The sequence below is a fragment of the Nothobranchius furzeri genome, chromosome 11, assembly GCF_043380555.1.
Source record: "Nothobranchius furzeri strain GRZ-AD chromosome 11, NfurGRZ-RIMD1, whole genome shotgun sequence".
Taxonomy (NCBI): domain Eukaryota; kingdom Metazoa; phylum Chordata; class Actinopteri; order Cyprinodontiformes; family Nothobranchiidae; genus Nothobranchius; species Nothobranchius furzeri.
This window is the reverse complement of record NC_091751.1, coordinates 39,537,257-39,555,524: the sequence shown is the minus strand read 5'-3', so window position 1 is coordinate 39,555,524 and position 18,268 is coordinate 39,537,257. Positions and strand designations below refer to the sequence as shown.

The following is an 18,268-nucleotide window of genomic DNA, read 5'->3' as shown; positions in this document are numbered from 1 at the left end:
AAAACTTCATCAGTAAAGTGTCATCCTTCATTCAGGGGGGAATGCTACATCCATGTTCCAATAATTCCGAAGCACAGGAAATTCCTGAGCTTGTCATTCAATGGGATTCAGTACCAGTACAACAGGCTCCCGTTCGGATACTCTCTGGCCCCATGCACCTTCTCCAAATGCCTGGCTGCGGCGCTCCAGCCGTTACACACGGAGGGCTCAAGAATCCTGTTTTATCTAGACGACCTGCTCCTCTTGGCCCATTCCCAGATGGAGGCGGAGGCACAGACGAGGGAGCTAGCACTACATTTAATCACACTGGGCTTCTCTATAAACTGGGAGAAGAGTTCTTTGATCCTGTCCCAGTCCATCATCTTCTTGGGCGTGGAACTGAGCTCCAGCTCCATGAGAGCACATCTTTCCCGGGAAAGAACAGCGGATCTGCTCGCCATGACCAGCCATGTGCAACCACAGTGCACAGTGACAGCTCTGTCTGTGATGAGGCTTCTGGGCATGGTGGCTGCGGCCCACGTTGTGGTTCCGCTCGGCTTGCTACACATGAGGCGCATTCAATGTTGGTTCAGCCGCCTCAAGGTGGATCCCATATGCCACAAGCGGCGCATGAAACTCATTCCCACCTCAGTGAAGGGAGACCTCCAACACTGGACAAATCCCGAGACCTTGCTGCATGGGGTTCCTCTCAGGAAAGTGACGTCACACGTGTCTGTGTTCACGGATGCATCCCTGTTGGGGTGGGGGGGCACGTGCTTATCCCATTCTGTGGGCAATCGGTGACCCCCCACACGGATGCCCACATCAACGTTCTGGAACTCATGTCAGTGCATAATGTGATATTACATTTTGCCCCCCTACTCTGGGGCCAACATGTACTGATTCACACAGACAACCAAGTCGCCGCAGCTTACATAAATCGACAGGGCGGGACTCGCTCAGCGTCACTCCTGAACGTGGCCAGGAAGTTGCTATGCTAGGTTCATGTCAACCTCCTGTCAATCAGGGCTGTCTACATTCCGGGGATCCTGAACGTGGGTGCGGATATCATGTCCAGAGGGGGTCCACGTCACTCACAATGGTGTCTCCATCCCGATGTGATCTCCCAGATCTGGACCAGGTTCGCACAGGCGGTCATTGACCTGTTTGCGTCTCACGAGAACGCACATTGCCCCCTGTGGATTTCTCTCAGACCGCAATATCATCCTCCTCTGGGGTTGGACGCCTTCGCTCACAAACCCTGGCCCAGACTTTTGCTTTACGCATTTCCTCCAATCCCTCTGATCCCCCAGCTCCTGGACCGGATCAGGTCAGAAAGGCTGTCAGTGATTTTGGTGGCTCCACATCGCAGCTCAGCATCCTGGTTTCCAGATTTGCAGCCACTGTTGGCTGGGCGCCCCTGGAAGCTTCACTGGAAGGAAGGCACACTCCTGCAGGCGGGAGGGGACATAACACACCCCCCTGTTCTGGGTCAGCACCTGTGGGTTTGGCCGCTGAACGGTCTCATCTAGAAGCATCAGGCCTGACTTCTGATGTGGTTCAAACCATTCAGTCTTCTCGCGCCCCCTCCACTGTAGCATCTTACTCTGCTAAGTGGGCTGCCTTCCAGCGTTGGTGCCAGGAACAGCATGTGGACCCGCTATCATGCCCTTTGGCCAGCATGTTGTCATTTTTACAAGTGCTGATGAACAAGGGTCTGGCTTTCAGCACTGTTTAGTCATATGCGGCTGCTGTTTCTTCATGTCATCAAGGGTTCTGGAATAGATGTTTTCAGCCACCCCCTTACCAAACATTTTCTGAAAGGCGTGAGACACCTCAGACCTGTGCAGCGTTCACTAGTCCCTCAGTGGGACCTGGTGGTGGTCTTGCGCGGACTGGCGTCGGTCTCATTTGAACTGCTGGATCATGTCTCGCTGAAATTTTTATCTCTTAAAACTTTTGCTGGCTCTGACTTCATTTAAGAGAGTGAGCGACCTGGCTGCTCTGTCTGTCGCCCCAGCCTGCCTCAGGATTCGGGATGATGGAGGTTCGGCTGTTTTGTGCCCCAACCCAGCGTTCACTCCTAAGAGCCTTACCAGTTCCTTCAGATCAAGATCCATTACACTGGATGGGTTCTTCACCCCTCCTCACAGTTCGGAGAAGGAGGCGGCATCTCATCTGCTGTGCCCATTGCGCGTTCTCAGACGCTATGTCTCCCGCACCGCTGCTTTTCGCCGCTCGAATCACCTGTTTGTGCATTATAGGGATAACTCCCTTGGTCAGTCCCTGTCTTCACAGGACCTGTCTCACTGGTTGTGTGATGCCATCTCGCTCACATATGTCTCTTCAGGGTTGGAACCACCAGAAAGGTTGAAGGCTCACTCGACAAGAAGTGTATCTTCTTCGGTGGCACTCCAGGGAGGAATATTTGTCTCTGACATTTGTTTTTAGCAGCTTCATGGGCTTCACCCTGCTCCTTTGTGAGGTTCTACCTGAAAGACATGTCCATCACCTCTGCTTCCAGCGCAGTGCTTGGTAATGTAACAAACGGAGAACACATGCCTCGGTAGAACATGAACATAAGAACCGATTGGAACACATCTTGGCAGCTCCTGATGACGTATCTCCTAGGCAACCGGGGCGGGGCCAAGACATCAAGGCAAGGTTCCTTGACATTGAGAAACACCCTAGAACTGTCTGAATTCAGAGCCGCTGACTTCCGGTTTTGGAGGTCTATTAAGGACCCGGCAAGGAGGACCCGTACTCACAAGCATCCTGCCCGTGGATTCGGACACAGAGATGGTGTCTAATATGGCATCCCCAGAAGACGCTAGACCCGCGCTCTATGTACGTTAGACACAAAGTTTTATGGGTATATGTTACGAAGCCACCAATATTTTTCAACCACTGGACATCATTTTATTCATTTTCAATGTTTTAATGGATATTTCCAGAAATTAAAAGTAAGAACTACACATTGTCTCATTAAGGACAAAATTAACTAGAACACATTTTGAGACTGAAAGTGAACCAATGTCTTTTCCAGAAGCCAGCAATTTAGATTATGTGAGTTTTTTTGAGGAAAGGAATGTGAACAGAAGCATAACATTAAATACCACAAACATAAATACAACAAAAAACAGATATTTAGTTGTCTATTGGAGTCATCACTTTTACTGCTGCAGTCTGTTGATTAAATTATGTAATTAACTGTGTAACTATAAACCTGAGCATCACTACAGCATTGGCCTTGTCTTTGTTGTCTTGCTGTTGAGTTTTTGTTTCAAATTAAATGTAATTTATTATTTATTTATCCTCAGAGGTGCTGGCCCAAGCAGCTGAGGAAGTCTGGGCCTTGAAGGCTGCCCCCTGCGACCCGATCCTGGATAAGCAGAAGATGATGGATGTAATTGATTTATGTGGTTGAAACTTTTACATCACTAGAGGTTTATACTCCTGTCGTTCAAACATTTTATCATGATTTTGCCGATCCGATCCAGACTGCAGAGCTCCTCGGCTGAGATTTTATTCGTGTCCATGTGGGTCTTCAGCCGGGGTACAGAGGACGTGCAAACGCTGGAATATAAGAGGATATGCCAGAAAGATGTAAGAGTTGAGGCAAACAAAACTTTTTCCTGTTAACTTAAAAAGAAAACTCATGTTTTAAAACACAAATATGTAAAACTGTTCCTGGGAGAGCTGAAAAATATCATCTGATTTTCTATTGTGTGTCCGAATGTGGTGTTGGTAGAATTATTGTTAACAATTATGACTTATTTTGTGTTTTTGTTGTCTTCCCTTTGATGTTGTGCAGAAGTTACTTCATTGGGCTCCAACCTGTCTGAAAGTTCCTGGGGTCTTAAACATCTGTCCAGCTGCCCAGAGCGGGACCATCAGAACAGAGGACAGAGTCATGGTCAGCCCCAGAGCGTACGCCCAGTCAGGGTAAACGTACACGTTGTTCACCTTCAGGTGTTGGTAATCAACCAGGTACAAGATGATGGACATCTGCCAAGTTACATATTGATTTAGGATTTTAAAATGTGGAGATAAAGATTCATATAAAGCATTTCAAGTGAAAAAGTCTTTATTTAAAACAAAAATAAAAACATTTTATGTCATCCCAGACAGGGAAAAGATTTCTGTCATCACACTATAGGGTTAAATATGTAAAAATCTAAATGAGGAAACTGACAAAAACAGCTAAACCAGTTAAAGCTAATTAATTCAAATTTTCTCAACGATCTGCTTAAAGCTATGAGCCCACGTGCAATTCCCTGGGATGTTCAAACCCTTAGACTCACCAGAGACAGCAGAGGAATTACGTATTTCCAACAATGTTTGAAGAAAACTGAAGGTCTGGACCCTGTCATGTCCTCAATAACGTTAACGAAGCGGTCAGCACCTGATCAAATTCATAGTTTACAAAACCGACAACATTTGACTTACAAAAAGTAAAAAAAGATTTGAAACAAACAGCAGCTTGGGAAGCTTTTAAGTTTGTACTCACCAAATACCCAACACACAACCACGCATTCAGATATTGCCATAAAATTTGGGCAGACTCTGGTGGAACCGTAAAAATCAATCAGCTGGAAGATGTAAATTCCTCCCTAATGTCAGGGGGCATCAGATTTAGGAGAATATTTCAGTTTTTTATGGATTCAGTGAGGATCCATGAGCTCACCTGAGTAACCAAACTCAGATGTAAGCAGAAATTGGACAAACAGACCAAGAGGACCAAGATCTGTCGCTTCACTGGAACACGAAACAGCTTTGGAAACATGTCAGTCACTGTGGTGATGAAACTCTCCACAAACACAAACTGGGGACAAACATTAATCAAAAGTGAGCTCCATGTGTCCCAGTAATACCAGATAATTGTTAACTTGTTATTGCAACAAAAACTGACACCTACATGTGTGTCGACAGTGAGAAGAACCAGCATCAGGAAGAAGCAGACGCTCCAGAACTGTGGTAAAGGCATCAAGGCTGTAGCCTGAGGGTAAGCGATAAAGGCCAAACCTGGACCTGAAAGTCAAGAAGAAAGATCATCAGCTTCTTTCATGGCTCCTCAAATAATTTCAATAGGTGTCCTACATGTAAATACCTGAATCAACCACAACGTCCACAGTAACTCCTTGTTTCTGAGCCATGAATCCCAGTACAGAGAAAACCACAAACCCAGCAATGAAACTGGTTCCACTGTTCAGCAGACAGAGCCAGAAGCAGTCCCTGAAGGTCAAAACAGAACTTTATATAAGCACAGGTATCAACAGAGGTCAACTTACCACAAAATAGTACAACCTACTTGTAACAGTTGTTGTTGTATCTGTTGTAGCTGCTCAGAACATTTAGGGTTCCTGTGGTTAGACAGTAGGAAAAAAGTACCTGGGATCCTGCTTCTATCCACACCTAAAGTAGACCAAATACACATTTTAATAGAATCATATTGTAGAATGACTGGTTGTTACATGTTGGGGCATAGAAATAAAGCATTAGTAATTCAATTACATTTTAAGAAGCTGCTTATCTGATTGAGTTTTTTTCCATTGAAACATAGCAGGGATACTTTGCTTGGTTAAAGTAGTTTTCAAATGATGGTTTCATTTTATTTTTTTATGTTTTTGATGCTTTAAAGAAAGGAAAATGTGATCCAAACCATCGTGGCACTGTCTGAAAAAGTACCCACAATAACTTGGTTTTTCAGCCTTTAGGACATGCAGATCTCTCAGAAAAAACGTTTTCATTCTCTGCCACTCCTGTTGCTGCTGTGTACATGACAGTGTGCGCATCAGAAGCAAGCAACGTACCTTGAGGTTGGCCAGGTGAGTTATATCAGGATACAAGTAATAGTAAATACCATCCCACGCTCCAGGTAGAGTCAAACCTCTGATCAGTAGTATGAGGAGCATCAAATAAGGGAAGGTGGCTGTAAAATATGCTACCTATAAAATATAAACTTGAGGTTAGTGGATTTAAAAAATAAACAAATGTTCATTCATTCTTTTACCTTTCCAGAAGATCGGATTCCTTTAGAAATACTAAAAAAACAGAACATCCAGCTGGCCAGGAGACACAAGGCCAGCTCCCAGCTCAAGCTGCCCAGCTCTTCGATGCCTGATGACATTTGTAGTACTCTCTGTCTTAAGAAAAACAATAAATCTCAGGTTAAACATGCTATCATTTATTCTGTGTATGGAAAATGTTTAGGTACATGGATAGGAAATAAAATCTGGATAAACTGGACCTAACTGACCGTCAGCTAGTTAAACCCTACAGATATCTGAACTACAAAGCCTAAATGTCATAATGCCCGATCAGGGGGAAGTAATTTGGACTCACTCCCAGAACTCAGTCGCTGCAGAGGTGGTGTTGGTAAGATTTGCCGTTATGTTTGGTGAAATGAAAAACTGAAGTTCGAGACAATTTTCTTGATGTTGTTGAAGAGAAAAACAAGAAACTTTTATCAGTATTGTCAGGAAATAATATTCTACTGTTTTAGTTTGGAGTAAATTTATGTCCTACCTGTGTTCCAGGTGTTGTCACAGCTGGTCCAGGGGAGATGGGCACTGAAGGAGAACACCAGGTAGAACATAGCCCAGACTTGGACCAGAACATAGCAGAAGTCATAAAGTTTCATCACGAAAAATCCATATCCGATTCCTGAAATGAAGATGGAAGAAATCCCTTTTGCTGACCTTTTCTATGTGAACTTTTAATGTTGTTGTTCAGAAATGCATAATCTCACCTTGTGCCAGTGGGCAGATCTTCCTCCAGCAGGTAATGAATCCTCCCTGAGTATACTGACCCATTGAAGTCTCCAAAAGGAACAGAGGTATCCCAAACACCACCGCAAACACAGTGTATGGGACCAAAAAGGCACCTATGGATAGTAAAAGGCAAAAAAAAAACACCTTTTACATTTTTATAAAATAAACTTGGCATTTATCCAACACAGTGCATCTAAAACTGCTTTTTACCTCCACCATTCTTGTAGCAGAGATAAGGAAACCTCCAGACATTTCCCAGGCCCACCACATTCCCTGCAACAACCAAAGCATATTCTATTTTACTGGCCCAATGTCCCCTGTCTCTGTCCCTCGTCGGGTCCCGCGTCTTTCTTCCCTCTCTGCTCATCTCACGTCCTCTTTCGTCTTTCATCTGATCTATATGAGTGACAACAAATGCAGCATTTAAAGTGTTTTATCCCATTTGATTGTATTTGAATACATCAAACGGCACTTTGGTCCATTCTGGTCTTCGTAATAATCAAAAGAGATAGGAAGGTAAGAGCAGGTAGAACCCAGGGAAAGCATCACCAGTTTTTACAAAACCAAGACAAAAATGTGTTTCTGTTTATTAACTTAAATCTGTATGTACACAAATGTATGAGGAGTGGTCTTCATAGCTTCACACAACTAAAGATTTAAAATAACAATTTTGTTCGGGAGTTGTTCAGTTAACTGTGGAAAGATTTTCAGGAAAATGTGCATTTACAAAGTACAGTTCTTATTCCATACCTGCACACAAAATAAAGCCTGGCACTTTATATTTAAAAAAAATTATCTGAAAATTTCTCTTTAGTAGGGATTAATGGATAATTAATTTAATCTCTGGAATGTGGCTTAGGCCGTGTCCCTGTTGTCTATCTGTCCAGTACAGAAACTGTGCCAGAGTGTTTGTTGTTTACACAATCAGACTAAATACATCAACACCCACGGTTTTCACATCTTCTTCATGTAAGATCAGATTTGTGACGCACACAGGTGTTGACACATTTACATGTACTGACCCATTAGAAATGAACTGTGTCGCCAGATGGGGAGGACCAATCTAAGGATTAAAATTAATGCATGAGGAGAATCTGGGCCCTTTTTGACTGATGACCATGGGGGTGTCTTTAGGGGGTCAAGGTGTTTCTGTGCTTTTTCTGTATAGACCAATTTAAACACACCTACTGAATAATGGTCATTTTGGGAGTGTGTCAGGAACAGAGTATCATTGGTATTCCTCTCCTGGAAATAAAGAACCAGGAAATTGAGGTCTGCTAGATGGAGAGGATCCAGACAAGAAATTTGCTTTCTACAGACAGTTACAATAACAGAAAATATCACAAATAGTGTGCCTCCATTTTGAACATTTAAAAAAGTCACAGTCTGAACCGGTAAACGATTTTTGCTACTGACAGTGCCACCATGTAGGGACAATCAAAACTACTCATGTTGGCATCGTCAAGAAGAATTTATCAAGTGATTAAAACCCTAATGACACACTTGTTGGAAGGGTGGGTCAATGACTCGCCTGACTTTAAAGCCATACTATGTAACTTTTTCATATTTTTAAATAATTTCTTGAGCCAGTATGTGCTAAAATTACCGTTTACAGGGTTAATGAAATGTCAGTCAGACTTCTACCTGCTAGGTCCCACTTTAACCTTACTCATGTGGAACTGACATGCCAGTGCTGCAGTCTTCCTCCAGCACTTTTCCTGCATGTTTTAGATAGTGAACACAACTGATTTGTTTGATTTAGTGATGAATCACACCTGTAGAAGCTAATGAAGGCTGAGGAGACATTTCAGCTGTTAGATTAAGATGTTAAAAAGACGAATACACAGCGAGAAGATTAGTTTCAGTTTTGCTTTTACAACAATGAATTAATAACAGACTCTAAGGGGTGCTAAAAGCAAGCCAAAACTGCACAGTTTCCCTTTCAAAACATGTTTAGCAGGTTTGGCTTGCTTTTAGCACCCCCTAGTGTCTACATTTAGTAGAACCAAAAGAAATACGTATATCCTGATTGTGCATTTGTCTTTTTAACACCTTAATCTAACAGATGAAATGTCTCCTCAGCCTTCAACAGTGTCTGCAGGAGTGATTCATCACTAAATTAAACAAATCAGCTGTTCATGATATGAAACTTCCTAGAATCATGCTGGAAGCAGACTCCAGTACCAGATATGTCAGCAACATTTTTTTCTAAATCCAACAGATCGGACCAGCACCTTGAAGTTGCAAATGCAGTATTCTGGCCACAGAGGGCGGTGGGGGTCTGAGTGACTTTTCATTAACCCTGTAAAGACAGACTTTGTGACTCGGCGGAGATCTCTGGAACTGTTCTAGACTGGTTTAGATTGTACCTTTCTAACAGAAGTTACAGTGTCTGTATAAACCAAATCATGTCAGATTCTACCAGTTTGTTTTGTGGAGTACCCCAAAGCTCTGTTTTGGGACCACTCTTGTTTCTGCTGTACATACACTCTTGGACAGATAATTGACTCTTTTCATAATGTCTCTTGTCACCCATGTGCAGATGGCATTCAGCTGTACTGCTCTTTTAAGGATTCTGAGTTATATAAACTGTCTGAACTGCTAGAGTGTCTATCAGCTATCACCAGCTGGCTAGAAGATAACTTCCTTCAGTTAAACTCTGACAAGACTGAATGTCTGATCACTGCCCTCGAGAGCATGGTTGCCCTGATTAGTCAAAAACTTGGTCATTTATTCCCTGCTGTCAAGTCAAACTTGAGGAATTTGGGTGTTGTTTTTGACCAATCAATGTCTCTTGAAAGCCACTGAAAAACACTGGTCCGACACTGTTTTTTTATCACCAAAATGCGAAGGTTGGTGTCAAAACATGAACTTGAAATGGTTATCCATGCCTTTATCTCCTCCCAGCTAGATTACTGTAACACACTTTTCAAATGTTTTAACAAAAAAGCCCTTGACCGCCTTCAGTTGGTCCGAATCTCTGCAGCGAGGCTCCTAACTGGAGCAAACAGAAGAGCACACATCACTCCTATTCTAATCTCTCTCCACCGGTTACCCGTTAACTTTAGAGTTCATTTTAGAATTCTGACTAGAACTTTCAGGGCTCTTCCTGGTCAAGCTCCTCCCTATATTACTGAACTGTTAAAGCCTTATGCTCCAACCCGAGCCCTCAGGTCTACACACCAGAACCTTCTAGAAGTTCCAAAGACCAGATAAAAAAGTCGAGGTGAACGCTCCTTCCACACTGTTGCAACCCGACTTTGGAATGATCATCCTTTATCCTAGCGTAGCATTGACAGTCTCGACACCTTTAAAAAAACAGCTACAGACCCTTTTATTTAAAGCTGCTTTCACATAAATCTTTTGTTTTCATATTTTTAACTCAAATTTGTAATCATCTTTCGTTTTGTGATATTTTATAATTTCATGACTTTATTTTTTCTGATGTTAATCTATTTCTGTTTTGAGATTATTATGATTTTATGACTTTATGTTTTCTTTTGTTTTGATCTATGTGAAGCACTTTGTGATTCTATGTCTGTGATGAGTGCTATATATAAAAAAATTACTTACTACTTACTAAAGAGTAATTTTAGCACATACTGGCTCAAGAAAAGGGTTTAAAAATAGGGAAAAGTTGCATAGTATGGCTTTAAATAGTCTGTATTATTTCACAATGAGATAAGGCCTGATATCTGAAATCCAGAGGCAGGATAAGTGGGGCACAACAATACTGACAACAACGCAACAGCATAAATAATGATAGTTAATGATTACATTTGTGAAATACAAGTTTCTTGTAGTAGGCACAGAGTATTAGTTAGAGAATTGGTGTGAAAAATCTCTTTACCTGCCAACAGTTTCGGCTTCTCACTGAAACCCTCTTCGTGGACCGTCCTCCGGTGGACCGGAGACGTGGCTTATATCTAATATTCCTGGAGTGCGTCATGTGGGAGTGGTGAATGGAGATGTCATGTCCATGGTCACTGCCACATGTGCTGCATGAATTTGCTTTTCTAAATCAGGGGACTCCAAAGTGCTTTACCGTAAAAATCATTCACACGAAGATGTTGATGAGCTACATTGTAGCTACAGCTGCCCTGAAGCAGACTGACATGAGAGAAACTACCATACATTCTGCCCCACTGGGCTCTCCGACCACCACCAGCAGGCAAGGCGGGTTAGGTGTCTTGCCCAAGGAATCGGGGCCAGAATCGATCCAGCAGCCCTTTGATTGCTGGACAACCCGCTCTACCTCCTGAGCAACTGCTGCCCCAGTCGCAGAGACTTAATAAAATGTTCAGGTAATTTATGTGGGTTCTTTCAGTTTTGAGAATAAGATTCAGTGAACTTCCATGAGCTCACCTGAGTAACCAAACTCTGATGTTTGCAGAATGAATGGACCGATAATAATCCTTCCACAATTATCCCTCCCACTCTTCATGGGTGACCCCGCCAGGAAAGTTGATCATTGAGCAGGATTGATGGTTTATCCCTTGAGGTCCACGTGGCAGGGGTGAGGTGGTGCTCACTCCTCACTCCTGCCACGTGGACCTCAAGGGATAAACCATCAACCCTGCTCAATGGTCAACTTTCTTGGCGGGGTCACCCATGAAGACAGTGGGAGTGTTATAAACTTTAAAAAACAGTTTAGTCTGTCCTTTACCTCCCTGAGCACTTTTGACTCTGTTGATGATCCTTCAGCTGAACACGACAATGACAATTACTAAAACACTCAAATAAAATAAAAAATGTAAATGATAACAATCACAGGTAACGGTTAGTCCTGTACTGAGTCGCACCAACATTTTGATGGCCCGACTGTAAATTTGGTTAGACTTCATAAGCAACTATCATTTGGTTTTTTCACCTGTTGTCAAACAGAACTGTTATATGTGGTCAGCACACACTAACCCTGTCATTTCAGCTGAGATATTACTGAGAAATCCCTCCAAACACAGAGAGACAGAGACATTCTTTAATGGAACACCAAGTTAACTGAATTCAGGAAGAAAAAAAGGTGCAAAGTTCAGCTTGAATTATTCAAAGACGCTCAAAATTAAAAAAAAAAGTGTTAAAACTACATTTGCTGTTGCTCAGAAAAATCAGATGAAGGAAGAAAAACGACATGAGATGGGCAGAGAGAGAAGGATGTCACAGGACCCATCGAGGGATGAAGACAGAGGACATTGGGCCAATAAAATAGAATATCTTTTGGTTGTTGCAGGAAATGTGGTGGGACTGGGAAATGTCTGGAGGTTTCCTTATCTCTGCTACAAGAACGGTGGAGGTAAAAAGCTGCTTTTAGATGCATCATTCTCTCACCATATATTGCATTGGTGAAAAGCCATGTTTCATCAACAAGTATTTAGCTTGTTCAAAATGCTGCAGCTAGAGTTCTGATGAGAATTCAAAAGAGAGATCACATCTCTCCTGTCTTAGCTTCCCTACACTGGCATCCTGCTACTTTCAGAATAGATTTTAAGATCAAATATAAAGCTCTTATAAATCAAGCTCCATCATACTTCAGTAATCTGATCGTTCCTAACAGAGCACTTTTTTCTCAGACAGAGGTTCACTGGTAGTTCCTAGAATATCTAAAAATAGAATGGGAGGCAGATTGTTTAGTTATCAGGCTCCTCTCTTGTGGAACCAGCTCCCAGTGAGGCAGACACCTTGTCTACTTTTAAGGCTTGAAACATTTTTATTTGATAGGGCCTATGGTTAAAATGTGATGTTAGCCCAGATCTGGACAAGTGTGGGAGTAGAGGGAAGTGGAGAATACAGTCAGTAAAGATGGCTCTGCCTTGCCCTGCCTCCAACATACATCCATCTAAAAAGGCTAGGTTATCTCTGTAGTTATGCTGCAATGTGTGTGTGTGTGTGTGTGTGTGTGTGTGTGTGTGTGTGTGTGTGTGTGTGTGTGTGTGTGTGTGTGTGTGTGTGTGTGTGTGTGTGTGTGTGTGTGTGTGTGTGTGTGTGTGTGTGTGTGTGTGTGTGTGTGTGTGTGTGTGTCTGTGTGTCTGTGTGTGTGTGTGTCATGGTAGATGGCTTATACTGAGCCAGGATCCTCTAGAGGTTTCTTCCTGTTAAAAGGGAGTTTTCCTCTCCACTGTCGCTGCATGCTTGCTTAGTATGAGGATTGCTGTAAAGACTCTGACACTAGTCAGTGACTTGATGCAACCTGCTGGGTTCCTTATTTAGGAAACTTTTTACTGATTGGCCTAATAAACTAAGCTGCATTGGAATGTTTACTTTTGGAAGTGCCTTGAGATGACTCTTGCCGTGATTTGATATAGACTGAATGTTTATTCTATAAAATGTAAAAGGTATTTACTTTAATTTCGTGTATTTTGTATCCATAGGCGCCTTTTTGGTCCCATACACTGTGTTTGCGGTGGTGTTTGGGATACCTCTGTTCCTTTTGGAGACTTCAATGGGTCAGTACACTCAGGGAGGATTCATCACCTGCTGGAGGAAGATCTGCCCACTGGCACAAGGTGAGATTATGCATTTCTGAACAACAACATTAAAAGTTCACATAGAAAAGGTCAGCAAAAGGGATTTCTTCCATCTTCATTTCAGGAATCGGATATGGATTTTTCGTGATGAAACTTTATGACTTCTGCTATGTTCTGGTCCAAGTCTGGGCTATGTTCTACCTGGTGTTCTCCTTCAGTGCCCATCTCCCCTGGACCAGCTGTGACAACACCTGGAACACAGGTAGGACATAAATTTACTCCAAACTAAAACAGTAGAATATTATTTCCTGACAATACTGATAAAAGTTTCTTGTTTTTCTCTCCAACAACATCAAGAAAATTGTCTCGAACTTCAGTTTTTCATTTCACCAAACATAACAGCAGCAGTTTCTCCTGGAGGTGCCGAGAACAAAGAGAAAGCTCAGGGGTGATAGAGCATTCTCAGTAGCAGCCCCAAGGTTGTGGAATGCACTCCCAATCCAGATTAGGATGGTTTCCTCACTGTCGGGTATTAAATCACTTTTAAAGACTCATCTGTTCTCAGTTGCTTTTAATTCAGTTTGATTGTTTTTTGTCATGTTTTTTACTTTTTGATTAACTTTTATCTTATTTTTAGCATTATAGGAAACTTTGTTCATTTTGGCTTGTTAAGCTCTTTGGTCAGCTCTTATGCTGTTGTAAAGTGCTATATAAATAAAGTTGACTTGACTTGACTATGATGTGGAAGAAGAAGGCTGGAGCACTAGGGTCAAAGTAAAAATATTTAATTGGTGCAAATAAACAAGTTCCAACACTTCCTACTCCTTTATCCGCAGGCAGCAGAGGACGTTGCCGCCCTCTGCTGCCTGCTCTCCCCTCTCCGATGATGCAATCCCATGCACGATCCAATGAGTAAACTCCATCGTCCCTGTTCATAGTCCCACATCCACATCTCCTTATCTCTATGGCTTCCTTTATCCATCTTTTGTATTTCTGTTGTTCGGTGTTTATGATCCTTGTGTTGTCCATTACATGGTTCTCTCTTGTGCAGTGATCTGTTACGGCTGACTTCTTTATTGTGCTTTCTGCTTCTTCTTTTGCTGCTCTTGTGTGTCTTCCTTTCTATGTTCTATTGTTCATGTGTTGAGTTGGCGTCCGGTTTCTCCTATGTATGTTTTATTGCGGAGTTTGCATGGGATTTGATAAACGACTCCACATTTAAGTCCAGCTGGTATCTTGTCTTTTGGGTGCACTAGTCTGTTTCTAACTGTTGTGTATGGTTTTGTTGGTGTGTTTATGTTTTTTCATTGTTGCTCTTACTTTTTCTGTTATGCCTTTGATGTATGGTAAGGTTATCACTGGTTTTGGTTTTTGTCTTTCTGTGTTTCTAGTTCTTTGCTTTGGTTGTTCTTTTCTTTCTGTTGTTGTTTGTTGTTTTCCTTTGTTTATTGCCCATGTCGGGTATCCGCAGGTCTTTAAAGCGTGTTGAATGTGTTTGTCCTCTTGTTTACGGTCTCTTTCTTCTGTTATCATGTTTGCTCGGTGATATGATGTTCTGATTACGGACATTTTGTGTATGGTGGGGTGTTCTGATGTCCATAATAGATATTGGTCTGTGTGTGTTGGTTTCCTGTATGTGTTTATGTTTAGGGTCCTGTCGGTCTGCCTGGTTATTTTCATGTCCATAAATGCTATACTGCCTTCTGTTTCTGACTCATATGTGAACTTTATGTTGCCTGTTATGCAGAGTTAATTGAAAGATTAAAAATCCACATCGAGACGTGGAGGATATTACCTCTAACCATGATCAATGCAATAAAAATGGTGAGCCTGCCCAGGTTTTTATATCTATTACAGAATTTACCCAGCTATCTTAGTGCTTCCTTTTTCAGAAAATTAGATTAGATTAGATTGCATTTCGTGTCGGGATTTAAAGCACGCAGAATATCTAAAGCTCATGTACATAAATCAACAATGGAAGGTGGTCTTGGTCTTCCAAATTTTAAGCATTATTACTGGGCTGCTAACTGTAGAGCTCTCACTTACTGGAAACATAGTATTTCTGATGAGGCTGATCACGGCACCCCCTCCTGGTTGCAGTTTGAAAGTCCTAATAACAGTAACACTTCACTCCATGCATGTTGTTTTCGAGCTTTAAATCAGGTGTACCAGCTCAGAACTCATTTGTCTTGGCGAATACGCTGCGCATACTAAAACAAATTAAAGTGTCCAATCGTTTTCCCAAAGAATCCATATATGTTCCTAAATGTAAAAATCCTTCTTTCAAGCCCGGGCAGCTATAGATGGCACTTTTGCTGTTTGGAAGAGAAAGAGTATTAAAACTCTAGCTAACCTACAGTATATATTGATGGCAATTTCACCTCATTTGCACAACTGAGTGCTAAATTCGACCTTCCTAGTTCACACTTTTTCAGATACCTTCAGATCAGAGATTATGTGAGGGAAATGTTTGACCATTTTGAGACCATTCCAAATTCCCATTCATTCTATGATAATTTGTGTATGGCCCCAAGCTCTAAAAATTTGATTTTCAAATTTGTTGACTGCTTCACCCCTTACGTACCCTCGGACCGCCAGCGCAAAGCATGGGCAAAGGAGTTACACTCGGACATATCTGCAGAGCTGTGGGAAGAGGCTTTGTCTCGGATTCACTCCTGCTCTATGAATACTCGCTATCGATTGATACAGTATAAGGTGATTCATAGATTGCACTACTCAAAGATCAAGCTGAACAGAATCTTCCCTGCGGTGTCTCCCCTGTGTGACAGATGCAGCTCTGCTGAGGGATCCTTGGCCCATCTTTTCTGGTTTTCCCCTCAACTGTATGGTTTCTGGACTGCAATTTTCAGGTGTTTTTCTGACTGTTATTCCAGAGACATTCAACCAGACCACAACCTTGCAATACTGGGATGCTTCATGGACAGTCTGACATTGGCACCGGACATGCAGACGGCTCTGCAGCTGGGTTTGGTGGTTGCTAAGAAACTTATACTACTGTCTTGGAAATCCACCACACCTCCAAGCTTTGAACACTGGCTCAGGGAAATGATATTAATTATCCAGCTGGAACGTATTTGCATTTACAAGCTGGACAAGCACCACAGATATGAGAGAGTTTGGGGACCCATTTTGGCGCAATACCAAATCATTGTACAGTCTGGATGATTGCATTACTGTTGACTCGGTACGGGGGGGGGGGGGGGGGGGGGACTTGGTGGTGGTTACACACATTTAATTTCTGTCTGGCAATACCCTTTTTTTGTTTTGTTTTTGGCTTGTTTTCTTGTCTGGTTCCATTTGTGGTGTATGTCTTGTATTATAACATAAAAATGCAATAAATATAATATTATATATAAAAAACATTTAGTTTCTCTGACTCGCCAGACAGTGGGTTTCACGTGACATCATTGCTAGTGCATTTTCCTGGAGGACAGGAAGTGAAGTGAATGTTTTACTATGATATTTTCTTCTTCCTTCTTCTTCTACTTACTGAGTGCAGCTTCTATTTACAACTACAGCACCAGTGTGCTGTAATCTTTTGAATTACTACTTACCAGAGGCGCCCCCCCAAATTTTTGATAAAGGTGGCCATACGGGGCCAAAAGCAAATTTGGGGTGGCACACCAATTTGGTCCTAGTGATAAATGTGGAGAATTTTCCTTTCTGACTCAGAAACTAAAACAGGGAATTAAATTCAGCTTAAACTATGTTACGTTTACTGTTTGTAATATTTTAATATCTTGTTTTCAATAAAAGAAAGAAACAGGCTAAACCCACACAAATCTCTGACATCAACAACAACTTCTGAGTTGATACACATGCAGGAGTAGTGCACGCTTACACCTGATTTGGCTTCCTCGAGTACCAAATGTTCATTTGTACAAGAAGTTTGTGCGAACGGAGGCTGCAGCTCTGTGGGATGATAAAAGTAGGGATGTCCCGATACAACTTTTTCACTTCCGATACGATACCGATATTGCAGCCTTATATATTGACTGATACCGATATCAATCTGATACAATAGCAGCACACATCATACAGACTTTTACCTATTTCATAGTTTGGAATGTATGAAAGGCTTGATCAAGTGACATTACTCAATTGGAGAACAAGAGCCAGCAACAGTAAGTATGAAAAGAATTTTTTTAAACAATTTGTTGCATAAATGTAAATCTTAAACATAATGTATAACAAATGAATAAAAAATTTATAATAAATTAAAAGACTCTGGCAAATATTTTAAGTAAACTAATCAATATCCAGCCGCTCAGTTGACAGATTAAAACAAAAATCACTGTTTAATTTGCAACACTGATGTTTTATCTCCACAAATAAAATCTCATAGTCATCATTATACACAGTTGAAATTAATGTCTGCATTTGACTCATCCCTGTGGGGAGCAGTAAACTTCAGCAGTGGTGATTTAGCTCCCCAATTCAACCCCTTAAAGCTGAGTGTCAAGCAGGGAGGCATTGGGTCCATTGTTAAAGTCTTTGGCATGACCCATACTGGGATTTGAACTCTGATCTCCCAGTCCCAGGGTGGACGTTCTACCACTAGGCCACTGAGTTCTGCCCCTGCCACATGGTGGAGTTGCTAATGCTAACAGTTAGCTTCTACTAACCGAGACGTTCTTTGCTTTTCCATGGTTGCATTTGTCAAATCGATGCTAAACGAACAACAGCCTTCCTCGTCACGAGTCAAGATGGGTGAGTCCATGAATCTGAAATAATCTGGGGTCAAAATATAAGGTAATTTAAGGTAAACCATAAAATGTTGCATAATAACAGTAATAGTAACATTTTATTGAAACATTCACACTTGTTTCCTCCTCTGCTCAGTAAAAAGAACAAAGAAATAATGAAACTAAATAAAAACCAAACTCGTGAAAAAATGATGAGGACATTAACACTAAAATCTTGTAGCAGGCATCACATAAAATATGTTTTAAAGTCAATCCAACAGACAAATCACAAATATTTCAGTGACGATCTAAAAAGAGCTAAGAGGAAGTGTTTGTCTTAATCAAAAGC

General features: G+C 41.8%; 1 protein-coding gene across 1 annotated transcript; it reads right to left on the bottom strand.

The window, feature by feature from the left end:
- Nucleotides 1–3,004: 3,004 nt before the first annotated feature.
- Nucleotides 3,005–8,203, bottom strand: LOC129152214 (sodium- and chloride-dependent GABA transporter 3-like). Its single transcript, XM_070541877.1, has 15 exons — nucleotides 8,169–8,203; nucleotides 7,937–8,064; nucleotides 6,963–7,148; nucleotides 6,731–6,865; nucleotides 6,508–6,645; nucleotides 6,325–6,412; nucleotides 5,993–6,125; nucleotides 5,793–5,927; nucleotides 5,291–5,394; nucleotides 5,090–5,214; nucleotides 4,898–5,010; nucleotides 4,667–4,804; nucleotides 4,490–4,592; nucleotides 4,284–4,384; nucleotides 3,005–3,987 (listed from the first exon to the last, which is right to left on the bottom strand). Exons 1-15 carry the CDS (start codon nucleotides 8,201–8,203, stop codon nucleotides 3,802–3,804), a joined length of 1,848 nt encoding a protein of 615 aa, XP_070397978.1. The 3' UTR covers nucleotides 3,005–3,801.
- Between the last annotated feature and the right edge of the window lie 10,065 nt (nucleotides 8,204–18,268).